Genomic DNA, 13,420 nt, shown 5'->3' on the forward strand with positions numbered 1-13,420 from the left:
AGCCCTATGGAGTAAAAGACCCCATAGCCCATTAAACACATCTAGAATCAAAGAGACACACTCAAATCACATCCAAGAGTGAGGGTAAAAGAGTCTCACTCTTGGCAGGAGAAAAAAAATAAACCCCAAAAATACAGCAAAGCTGCTGGGGGACTCACTAGGTTAGGAAATTCAACCGAAACAGAGAATTCTCCCTAACAATGGGGGAGGTTCTCTCGGCAATAGGGATGGGCCAGAGGTGGTTGGGATGGATGGCGGCACTATACTCCGCCCCCACAGCCAGGGTGGCCGCCAATGGGATGGAATCAGAGGACTTCCCCTTGGGACAAGGAACGAGACAGGGTTGTCCACTATCCCCCCTGATATAAGCCCTCGTCATGGAACCCTGAGCGATCTTGGTGCGCAACAATGAGGCTATCACTGGAGTTCAGATGGGCAGCTCCCGCTGTAAGATCAGCTTGTTCGCCGATGACGCTCTCCTCTATGTCACTAAACCGTCACAGACGATCCCCGATGTGTTGCGGGCATTGGAGCGCTATGGGGACCTCTCGGGGTACAAGGTTAACCTGGGCAAATCGGTGGCTTTCATGGGGGGTCGACTGCCAGAAACCGAGAAGGAGTATGTGGAGGGTCTCCCCTTCCAATTGCAGAGAGAGGGGTTCCGACACCTGGGAATCCAAATCACACCTAACCCAACGGACCTCTTCCCGAGCAACTTCGCCCCTTTGTGGACAGAGGTCAAGAGAGATATAGAGAGGTGGGCGGTCTCTGGGTTCTCATGGATGGCATGACTCAACCTGATCAAAATGGTGGTACTTCCCAAATTTCTGTTCCTCTTCCAGATGCTCCCCACTCAGGTGCCTACCACGTTCCTACATTCAATGAAACACACCCTGCTCAGGTTCCTCTGGGCGGGAAAGAAACATAGGATCTCCTACGATGTCCTGACGAGGCCCAAGGAAGACGGAGGGGTGGGATTCCCAGATTTTGACACATACTACAGGGCTTCCCAGTTGAGGATTCTGGTTGACCACTTCAACCCTGGGTCAGAAAAGCAATGGGTGGCACTGAATAATAGGCTACTCGCCCCGGTCAAGCTCGAGTGGTTATGGGTCCCTAGAGCACATAGCCTCAGGCGGGTTCTGGACCACCCGGTACTGGATGTTCTATGGTCTGTCTGGAAGGAAGGGAGCTAGTACAGATGGCTCACAACCTGGCCCTCTCCGCTGAGTTGTATTTGGGCACCACCATTCCTGGCCAAAGTAGCAGAGCCTGCCGCATATCAGAGGTGGTACGAGGCGGGCCTCGTTAGGGCCTGCCACTTGTGGGTGGGTGGGTCCTTCATGCCCCTTCTGGATCTTGAGGAAGCCTTGGGGCTGGCTGGGTAAGCTATCACCTATCCGGTACCTTCAACTGAAGGGAGTTCTCTCCGACACCCTCAGGAGGGACCTCACAGACTTCGAGAAAATTATCATCTCCACTCGAGGCTCCAGGGGGGTCATATCCCGTTTGTACAAGCTCCTCTTGCTCTCGATACCTAGGGATCCCCCGCCAGCACGGACATAATGGGAAAAAGACCTGGGCATGGCAATAGATGACAAAAGGTGGACTAAAATGTACATCCGGGCCCACCGCTCAATGACCCCCCAGTACAGACACCAAGCTCTAAAGGTTTTACACAGATGGCACTATCCTCCACTGCTGATAGCCAGAATGAGCCCGGGTTACGGCCCTCACTGTTGGAAATGTCGAAAGGAAAAAGGGGACTACATGCACATGTGGTGGTCTTGCCCAAGGGTGCAGTCATATTGGGGAGAGGTCTTGTCCTGGATCAAGGGGGTGGATGGAGTTACTAGACCCCTGTGCCCCTGGTTGCTTCTCTTTGGTATTGAGGTGGGAGATGACCAGGAGGACACCCTGGGCCACATGCTACAGGTCATGCTTGTGGCGGCCAGGAGCTGCTTGGCCCAGAAATGGAGGAACCCGCACATGCCCGAGGAGAAGGAATGGGTTGCAAAGGTTCGGGCGATATACGACATGGAGTTCCTAACCCATGTCCTGGATGAATCCAGAGCTAACATTGAGGAACTCTGGCTCCCCTTCTTTGAAAAATACGAACGGCCGACCTGAAGGGTGAGCCCTTGATCCGCTGACCTTCCAGGTTCCAGGCCAGGAGGAGTTTGGGGACTTTATAGGTACCTGTTGTACGAGGCACGCGCCCCCTCATGGGGTGCGACTAAGTTGAGCGCTAGACTATGTGTGCACCAGACTATTCGACAGTCCGAACTTAAAAATGCACAATGCGACCCTGCAAGACAAGTTTGAAATCGATACCTGTTCACTGGCAAGGGGGGGTGTGGGGGAGGGGTTATTGACTGAACGTTTTTTCAGGGAATGGAATCGAATTGAAATTATATGTTTGTTGTAATCACCTAAAAAATGCCAATAAAAATAATATTTAAAAAAATATATATTCTGCATGCACTCTGGATGTAGTTAGGAAGCAATTCATTAATGTTCAACCAAATGACATTTTATATTCATACATTTTGTTTTGGTTCTGCTTTGAAATGAAATACTGAGGACTGGGAAATAAATGCTTGAAAAAAGCCACTTGGTCCAAAAAGTGATACCAATATTGAAATAGTATTGGATCTGATTTAACGGGATAGTTGACTTTGTTCAGTGATTGTGTCAAATTGGAGAAATTTGACCTCTGCCACATAGTGAACTGGTTATAAAAAAATTATATATTTTTTAATAAAACAATGAGCCTTACTGCACTCATACCTGAGTCTCACTGTACTTAGACTCATGGAATTCTTCTGCCAGTGCTTCAGTGATCACACTTTCACACGGCTTTAATCCGGTTACCTGTCTTTACCTCAAAAATATACATCAAGGGCATGTTTTACCGATTCATTTTTTTACCGTAAACTGTTTCACCGAATTTACATAAAGTGAAAAGAGTTTATACACCAAAACACTTTTACCGTAAATAGCAGTATATAAACACTTTTCATTTTTTTAATGTAAAATCGGTAAATGCACTTTATGTAAAAAAAGAAAATAATCGGTACAACATGCACTCTATCTGATGACTTGCATACTAACTGGGCGCTGTCCGGTTCTGAAATTACTTGCTGACACTTCACAAGTCAGTGTCAGCGAGTCATTTCAGAACTGGACAGCGCCCATGACTTTTTAAACATATTTATTGGGGGCACTCCACCCCCAAACCCGTTTTCCGCCCTTAAAAATACTTCAAACATTTGAGAGCTTTTTCATCTAAAAATAACTACTGAAAGACTTTCATCGAAAAATTCAGTGAATGATTTTTTCGATGAAAAAGTCTTTCAATACATTTATTTTAGATGAAAAGCTCTCGATGTAAATTAATTTGGTGAATAGTCTGTATACCCTTCAATCCCATATCTAGCTAACGAGTTCTTTACATTCTTGCTGCACGTTTTTATTGAAACTACAATTTTGCATGCATAATCCTTGTTACTCACTTTGCAGACGTCTGGCGTTTGCTTCTTGCACAGCCTCACATCACAGCGGATGTACACTTCCGGCATGTCTTGGAAAACGAAGGCGTCCATCTTAAACCTGACTTCCAGGTACTCGCCGTTCGTCACGTACTGCGTGTTGACGTCCTGGTTCAGTAGACAGCTGAGAAGAGAAGAGAAGAGAGCAGTTACAGCAGACTTCACACTGGCTGCTTTTAATTTCACTCATTAAAGTTGTCTGACTGCCTGTGCAGAATCATTTGCCCTGGGCATGGTGTTAGATGAGCTTTTTCCTGATCAATATTCAAGACTGTGCTATTTATTAATTATTAACTAATCTGTACATTCCAATAAAGAGACACTATTCCATATGTAAAGGTTCATGGGATCACAGCATGCAATACCCATGCTCTAAAGCCACCCGCCTCCTAACGGTGCAGATTGAGTCAATAGTGCCTGATCTAAGTGTTGGGGTCTGCCCAGGCAGGAGTCCTGAAAATGTCCTGTATAGGGATCCCCAAGGCCTCTGCCCATGAGGCAGACATCGCCTTTGTCAATTTTCCCTGTACTCCAGAACGGGAAGTGACCCAGGGACATGTATGCCAAAGAGATGGTTTCTCTCAGTATCCGGCTAACTGTGGGTACTGTATCTTTCCTTCCCAGTGTATCTCCTGATTTCCGGTTCTGGTCCAGGCTACAGGTGCACACTTCCCTTCCCCATGCCAGGAACAGTCCCCATGGGAACCACCCCATTACCTTCTAGGCTGGCTGGATAGGGAGGGGCTCTGCACATGTACAATCAAATTGCTGATAACAGGACAAGTTTTACCTTATTACCACGGACAGAAGCACCAAGGTGGATTTTATAGAGTTCCCAGAGTGGAGTCCTTTTTACATACAAAAATAAATAAAATTTTAACGGTTGTTCCTAATTTCCTTCCTAAGAGTTCCCTAGATGAATTTCCTCTAAATGTGGAGTCTGTTCCGTCAGCCCACCCTTCCTTCGAGGAGTCACAGGGAGACCCATAGGGTGAGACTGATGCAACAGGTCCCCTTCCTAATTATTGGTAACCCCCACTGAATCATAAGGCCAGAGGATGGCCTCCGTGGGTGTCCCACCTCCCTAGGCGGCCTCAGGTAAGCGGCGCTTCAAACACCATCCTCACGCCTGGGTCTTTACTCCCTCTAACATTTTTAACATCTTTCCCGTTTACTCTCTTACATATTCTCTATGCATACACCTACTTATAATCTAACCTACTTAACATTTCCCAATAAAAAAACTCTATTTTACATTCCTACTATTTATAAATATATACTCTACCCTACTTAACATTTACTATGCACTTAAATAAATAAATATATATTTTCAAATGATCAGGTAAGTTAATTAACGTATTGCAACAAAATCCCTGAAATTCAATGCATTGGGGAACTCAAGGCTGGCTTAGCTTGGCGCGTTCCCGTTGATCTCCCCTATAATACTATATCCCCCATAATGCCATTTTCTATGGCAATGTGAATCCCTTCCCTGCTAATGAATATGTCCTTTTGGGCTTTGCAATGGGAACGAGCCAAGTTAAGCTAGTCCTGAGTTTGCCGATTCGGTGAATTTCAGGGGTTTTGTTGCGATAAGTTTCTTACCTTAACTGATCATTAACTAAAGTTTTTTCATTGAATTTCAAAGGTTTTGTTATTCCATAGATTTCTTCCACACCACTGGCTAAGGCCTTCGGCTGTGCCCACTTTATATTTTAGAACACTACTAGTCCATTAGCTATGGCCTTCGGCCATGGACAGTGGGCACGGCTTTTGGCTGTGCCCACTGTTCATTTTGAAATACTACCAGACCACTAGCCCTGGCCATTGGGCACAGCATTTGGCTGTGCCCACTCTATATTTTAACAGGGAATGGTGACTGGGTTTTGGGGATCCCAGGCGTCTGGAAGAACCTGGCGTGACTGATCACGTATAATTATAGAGATAGTTATTCATATTTAGTAAGCAGGTAACTCATATTTCTTAGATATTTACAACGTTTGATAAAACATTTCCCATAATCTTTAATTCGTTTTTCATAAAAAATAAACTTTTAATCTGGAGACATGAGCATTCTGTGTGTAGTCGAATGCATTTTTGGTCTCGGGGACCTTCATAAGGGACCAAGTTCTGCCTGTGGTTACATCACTCCTACATAAGCTTCATCTTCTTCTAATGTGCCGTGTGCTGGGGAGCTGTCCTTAGGTCTATGAGATAGACCTGGGATTCTCGTCTGTTACATTCAGTGTTAAAGGCATTCCTCCAAACTGGCTTCCTGGTGTCCTTTCTATTTTCTTCTGACTTCCACTCTAGATCCCAGGCTGAAACTGTGTTTTTTGTTTTCTTAATAACGTCTTTATTTTTCAAAGAATCTTTCCGAAAATCTCCCGTCTGGGGGAGGAGAGTGTGGGGAGGGTTCAGGGGTGGGAGGATTGTGGATGACGAAACGTTGTTGTTACACAATTTCAGTCAAATCTATTGCACAAGTAAAAAGTTATTCGCAATTATTTTTTTAGATTTCCTAGGTAACTCCGTTTTACCTTATCTAAAGGCCACCCTATCATATACATAGGCACAAACAATAACATACACATATAAAACATTATGTCACAATGGGGGTGACAACTTCAATCGGTCACCTCCTTCCCCCTGATAATTTGGGAGTGGATGTGACCTGCTCCTGATGTAAATTGTTGCATGGGCCCACAACTTCTTTACACCCTTCGCTTCGGGTGCCTTCCCCTCCCCTCTGGAGCACTCTCTTGTGCACCCTCTTCTCAACCCACAGCCGATACCTATTACTCCCTCCCTAGGCAAACTCCTGGAAAAGCTGGCCATATCACAGCTCATTCTTCATTCTGATTCTGTTAGCTGCCTCCACGACCATAAGTCTGGCTTTAGAGCTGCCAGAAGCATGGAAACTGCTCTACTGAACATCTGTGAAGATCTGCTCTCCAACCTTGAGAGTAACATCCCCTCTGTCCTCATCCTGCTCAATCTCTCTTCTGCCTTCGACACGGTCAACCATACCATGCTGCTCAACTGTCTCCGTGACAACCTGGGTATCACTGACCAGGCTCTGGTCTGGCTGACCCCTTTCCTCTCTAATCGACCCTCCCAGGTCCAACTTGGGTCCTTTCTTTCCCTCTATCTCCCTCTCTACCTGTGGTGTTCCCCAGGGGTCTAACCTTTCATTCTTGATTTTCAACCAATACCTGGCAACTCTCACCCATTGCCGTTTTCTGCTCCAGTTTTCAGTGCTATGCTGATTACACTCAACTCATTTTCAGGCTTCCCTCTGCCACCTCTTCTCCTTCTCTCATCTCTGATTGCTGAAATGCTATTCAGAAGTGGTGTGCCGCTAATGACCTCTGCCTGAATGCCAGCAAGACTGAGATACTCCCCATCTAAAAACCATGACCCTCCTTTCCTGTCACCCTCTAGCCGGCCTCCCTTGGCCCTTCACCTGCCCCCACCTGCGAGGCTAAGAACCTCAGGGTCATCTTCGACTCCACGCTTTCCTTTTCTGCCCACATCTCTGATGGCTCAAAAAAGTCTTACTTCCAATTGCACCTCCTCAGAGGTATTCTGCCGTTCCTCTCCTTTCCCCAGAAGCTCACTGTCTCTCGAGCCCTGGTTCTCTCTAGGTTGTATTACTGCAACAGCCTCTTTCTAAATCTTCCTGCTTCTACTCTCCGCCCTTTGCAATTCATCCAGAACAAGACTGCGACACTTGTCCTTGGTCTCAAGCCCTGGGATCGTATCTCTCCAGCCCTGAAATCTCTTCATTGGCTCCCAGTGGCTGCAAGGGTTAAATTCAAGACCCTTTGCATTGTCCAAAAGGCTTTCTGGGGCCTGGGTCCAAAATACCTTCAACTTTCGTTCCGTAAACACCTTCACTCTTGAGAGCTTTGCTCCTCCACCTCCAACTCCCCAGGGTCAGTCATTTCTCAAAGAAACAAGCTGGGGGTAGATCTCTGTCTTTGGCTGGGGCCTACCTCTGAAACAGCCTCCCTGCCACTATCAAACTTGAGGAGAACCATCTCTGGTTCCGGAAGCACCTCAAGACCTTCCCCTTTGCTTCTGCCTTTGCTTCTCTTCTCCCCTGTTTATCTGTTCTGCTTTGGCATCGTGCACCTGGTTACCCTCTGATTTTGAGCCCAGGAACATGCGCACCCTCACTGCCTCCTGGCAACCCTTGCACTTGGATCTGTATCCATATAGCCCCCCCTTTCTGCACTTATCAGACACCCGCTGTCTGCACCTTAAACCTAGCACATCCCACTTGCTGGCTGCACTACCACTTTGTTATTACTTTCCCTTGCTTACCACTTTCCACTTCTCCCCCTCCCTCCTGCACTTTCCCCCTTCCCTCTCCCCTGCACTTTCACGTTCTCAATGTCATTAGGCCTAGTAAGATCGTTGTTTTTGTTCTCCCTTGCACCCCTCGCCTATCTCGTCGCTCTCTGAAACACCTGTGTATGAGCATGTTGCAAATAAAATATCAATTTAATATCAATACCAATGTGGGGGCTCGCCAGCATCAGTGCATGCCCGCAGCAATGTTAACATCTTCAGGGTGCCCCCCCCCCCCACATTTTGGGCAGCATTGTTCCCTACAGGGTCTGCCTAGATTACTGCTGCGACCCTGCACCTGCCCCAGGCGGGCTATCTTAGATCCAAGCAGTGTCCCCGTTGGTGGCTGCCATGTTCACTGCCATACCCGTGGCCTGCTGGATCTTCCCAGTCACCCCCTCTGCATTGCGTCAGAGAGATGCAGGGGGGCGGGCTGCTGAATTTCACCAAGCTTCTTCGCCACAGCAGCCTGGGGCTTCCCTTCACCTGGGCTGCCACGAAGAGGCCACCTGGGACTTCGCCACACACCCTCTTCACCCGGGCTGCCTTGCGGGCAATTCCGGGACTTTTTTTTACTGCTCCGCCCTGCAGGGTCAATCAGACTTTGCTTCCTTCACCTCCTGGGCAGCCAGGCATGCATGGCCCAGGAGGACTTCACTGTTTGGCCCACCTCACCAGTCAATAGCTGTCAGGGACACATTTGGGCTGCCTAGTTCGGGCCACCCTACTCTACACAGCTTAGGCTCAGAGTTCAATCTTCAGCCCGGGCAGCTCCATGCACGCTGCCCGGGCCCTTTGATGTAACTCGACTGGTCTGGCCTTCAGGTGGGCGGATAGGCACCACGGCTACAGGGGTGTCCGAGCTGCTCCTGCCAAAAAACCTATGCCCACAGTTATCAAGACTGGTCACTCCCCTCATGTGCCTAGTATAGAAAAGGTCTGGGGCCCTGGGTGGCCGGCCCACTCGAGGCTGCAGCCCCCCCCAGACCCATTTAGGGCTATTTTCCCCTCCGATCTGTTCTTCTTCTTTCTTCTCCATTTCTGTTGCTTCTCATTTTCTTCTCCTTACTTCTTTCCTACTGATTCTAACTGTCATTTCTATTAAAATCTTCTTTAGATTCTTTTCTCCCCTGATGGTTTCACTCAGCCACCAGCTAACAGTGGATATCGTATCCTTCCTACCCATAGATGCTCAATAAAAGGTAACAAATAAGCTACCAGCGGTACATAATTCCCTACACTTCTCTAGATAGGCCCAGAGAGCCCTCAGAATGCCCATTTTACACCATTGCGATCTATGAAATGTTGAAACCACCATCGGAAGAAAAGTGTGATGGCATCTAAGAAATATGGCACCCAGACTAATAACCAGATATATAGCTTCACAAAAAAAAGGACAGATTTTCCCCAAATGTCTTGCTGAGGTGATGGCCACAAGGAAGACAGTCTTGAGTGTCAAGTGTTTCAAGGGCATTTCGTACCAGGGCATCAAAGGGGGTCAACTGCAGGGCTTTGAGGCCCAAGGGAAGATCCAAAAGGGACTGAAACAGGAATGCGTCTGCAGAGGGAGAAACTCTTTAGTAGCCTTGTAACTAAATCTTAATCTTCTGGGTCTTTCCTCCGCACACCCCCCCCCATATATCAAAATGGATGTATGGCAGCCCATTGCCTTCTTAAATTGGAAACGGCCAAACCCGCATTGAAAAATTCATTTCCCTTTGACACTAGAGTGAGGAAATACTCCTTTTCCTAAACAAAGCCTCAAAATGTCCCCAGTGTCTCCCATAAGCCTTCAAGTCTGACAGCCTTTTGTCATTTTGGATGCAACATACACCATCTGCAGACAACCATCTGAGTTGCAGCCTTTCCCTTTAAACGACCAGACCCCCAAAGACCACATCTTTGGATGATCCAACCCTAGATAAATGGCCAAGGGATCTGGAGGGATGCGGAGGAGAAACACAGAAGCTTTTATCAGATCCAGGGGGAGAAACAACCAACCCCTTTGTGGGCAAAGCGTGATCACTATAATGGCCTCTGTTACAGAGTCCCTAACCTTCAGTAGACACTTTGGGATCCCTGTATGAGGAGTTAAGGAACATAGAAGACCTGTTGGCCAGACTATAGACATTGCATCCAACTTCCAGGCTCTTGAGGAAGGAAGCCTGGAGCAGAACCAGATATCTTTCACATTCCTGCGGTGACCCTGATCCAAGGTTTGGGGCCTGGCATTCCATTTATTATTATTATTATTATTTCTTCTTTGACCTCTGTAAGAAGGTGGAGGCCCAACCTTAAGGTGTGTTTGAACTGTGGTGGAATAGCCCTTGTGGGTCTGTCTGTAGGAGCTAGGGGGTCTGATATTCTGGAAATCCTATGTAGTGGGCAACCTGAAAAAACCGTAGCCACAGCCTCTTTGTCCAGAGTCTTTCTCTTTTGATCCTCACTTAGCGAAGATGAGGATTCATCAGAGGAAGTAGATGAGGATGAAGAGGAGGAGGAGGAGGGAGAAACAGCTGCATGTTTTTAATCGTTTCCTCCTTAATAGAGCTTTAAAACATTTCCAGGAGCCTTTGATCCTACAACCTGTCCTGTCTTAATCTCTTTCTTAGTCTCTCGTGATCTTGAGGAATGGGACACTTCAGGCTCCAGGTGGTATCTCTTTTCAGAGTGTTTGTCCAATCTGGCAAGATCTGCTGATTTGCAATAAGTGAGGAATACACGGACAGGACTAACTGTACCTGTATAATAGTAAATGGGGTTGCTTGTGTTTCCATGCAGAGGGGACCTGGCCTAGCAGTTTGGGCAGGGCTGCTACCATTGGTGGCAGTACCTGACTGATTTGCATATGGCTGGACCATTTTGTAATGGCACAGACGGGCTAAAAAACGGTGGTGTGGAAGGTCGCCCAGAGCAATGCCAGTGGTTCAGGTTCATTCAAAACCTTCCACCCATCACTTTTGTGGTAATAGTAAATATAGCTAGGCTCTGCCAAGCCGCCCAGTGTTGCTATAGCAACCGACATGGCCGGTGTGACCCTCCCTCCCAACTCCTTACCTGCTGCTGGGGTTGTTCTCCTTGGGCCATGCTGCTGCACACCATTGATTTGCTGCACAGGGTATGGTATTGCAGTATCGTGTCTCCAGTGTGCAGCAGCACCGAAAGCCAAGTTAAACTCAAATGGCACCCATTTCTCAGTCGGGGTGCTAGGAAAACAGTGGCAGCTACTGCGCTCCTGCAGCTTGCTTCCCGTTCAAGCGGCAGTCCCTCTATGAGCAGGGATGCTGGAAGCCAGCCCAGCAGCAAGAATTCTCCTGCATTAGGAGGGGAAATCCTGGACATGGACCTTGGAGCGTTACCCTGCATGTCCCTGACAGAGAAGGATTTCTACATGTGACATACTGCCGCCAGTCCCCTGCGACTGGTTAAGGTTGAGGCAATTTCAGACTGGGGCATAAAATTGGCTGTGGCACCAATGAAAAAGTGGCCCACAGTCGCAAATTGCAATTAATTTCTTTAGTGATAAAGAAATAATAATTGTTCAGTAACACTGGTCAAAACTACTAATTACAGAGTGAAGTAACTCATCAAACCATCCTACTTTGGCCAAAAAGAAACTGGCCAACCCTACCATGTTGGGCTTAAACTTCAGGCTTTTCCCTAATGCAGTTTAGGCCATTCCGAGCCTGGGGAGAGACTATTCTGCAATGTGTGAGACTTACACTCTCTGAGGGGGACAATGCTCCAAGAGGTAGCTTATTTCCGAAGTGTGCAAATATGTTCTAAGGAGTGAGATTCAGACATCAAGTAGTGACTCTCTGCAAAAGGTGTAAGTCTGCTAATGGATCCAACCAACCAGTGAGACTATGCTCCAAGGAATACGACACACATCTTATAAGGAAGACTCTTGTCTAATGCATGAAAGACATATCTAATTTGTGAGACTTTGTCATAAGGTGTTGGACTCACTCCCAGTGATTTAGATGTTCTCTAAGTGAAAGTCATGCCCAATGGGTGTGACTATTTTACAAGGTTTGTGTGAGTAAGAGAGTCTTAGCACCTTTGAGCAAGGCTGTGGTCAGTGGTGTTAGACTCAAACCCAATGGATGGTAAATGAGGTGTCTCTGTCTTGTGCTATACGTCACATCGTTCTGCATTCATCTACAAATTCAGTTTTCCTGTATCCATAAATAGTTTTAAGATTATCCACATAGACTTGTAAAACATTTAAAATGTATGTACTGTAAACAAGAGCTGCTAAAAATGAAAGCAAACAAAGCTCACAAACCTCATACAAACAATGCCAGCTGAGGCTTAACAGGGAGCACGGCCAGTATTATAGGTTCTATGTAATATTCTGAAATATTAAAGCCTGCCCGTTTCAAAGACCAATTCTTTTTGGCGGATTTGGTGCCGGCTTTTTATATTCGCTAACATCACTTTTCACCCACCCCCCTGAGGCCCCACGAAAACTAGTCCCCTGCCGACCATTTCCCTTAAAACGAGGGGGTTTCACCCCCGAAACTCTGTTTCCTCCCCCGTGCCCTCCCCACAATAACAATTCCTACCCAAACCCCCTCCTATGAAAGACAGACACACAAACACTCGCAAAACACAAACACACACACCCAAAAACACACAAACCTACTTGCCCAATTGCCCCGTCCCTTCCACGCAACAAATACTCCTCGCCACAAACACACACTTTCTTTCTCCCCAGCCTCCTACCCTCCACACTACAAACATTACCCCACAGAAGACACACAGACACACAAGCACACAGACAAACACCCCATGGTCGCGACTTACGTCTTCCCCTGCCTGTCCCGGCTGCACCGTCAGACCCTGCGCGCACTCTTGAGCGGCAGGTGCATGACAGTTCGATTTAGATAGACCGCTTTGAACGGTCTCAGAGTGGTCTTTCTAAATCGGTATTCGTTTTATTTTGTAGAAAATAAAATCTAATGTTTCACTCAACAGCATATTAAAGTGAAGTAAATCAGAAAAGGTGCCCAAGAGACCCTCTAGGGAAAAATGGAGAAAAAAATATTTCATTTCACATTGATTGAAAACGAAAGGTCCATAGCATTAAAAAAAAATATCAGCATTTGGCGTGGCCTTAGCACCATTTCTCTCTGAACTGTCATCATGACAGACACACTGCGTGACTTAAATACAGACTACCTGTGGTATTACTAACATATATGAATAATTAAACAATAAAATCCTAGACTGAAATACCAACAAAAACCTTATTAAAATTCATAATCCTTTTAGTTGGCGAAGTCCAAAGTGCTAAGGTCCATGAAAGGAATACAAATGATATGACAAAACAAGATACAGTTGACTAATGGATATTTCCTAGATGAGCTCAAAAGTGTAAACATGTGTGAGACTTATTAAACAAACGACATAGAATAAAATAATGTTCAGATAGCTTACAAACTCTAGAATAATTCAATCTCCAAGGAACATTTAGAACATCTCCCACACTAAAATCCGTAATGAATCCA

General features: G+C 46.6%; 1 protein-coding gene across 2 annotated transcripts in view; it reads right to left on the reverse strand.

The window, feature by feature from the left end:
• LOC138503207 (pancreatic secretory granule membrane major glycoprotein GP2-like) overlaps positions 1 to 13,420 on the reverse strand; it is a 964,255-nt gene that overhangs the window by 222,053 nt on the left and 728,782 nt on the right. For both annotated transcript variants that reach the window (XM_069622794.1, XM_069622793.1), the window contains exon 8: positions 3,516 to 3,675. In XM_069622794.1, coding sequence (XP_069478895.1) covers positions 3,516 to 3,675 — 160 coding nt within the window. The remainder of the gene's footprint in view (positions 1 to 3,515; positions 3,676 to 13,420) is intronic.

Source organism: Ambystoma mexicanum, chromosome 11 (genome assembly GCF_040938575.1).
Source record: "Ambystoma mexicanum isolate Mex_15411 chromosome 11, UKY_AmexF1_1, whole genome shotgun sequence".
Taxonomy (NCBI): Eukaryota; Metazoa; Chordata; class Amphibia; order Caudata; family Ambystomatidae; genus Ambystoma; species Ambystoma mexicanum.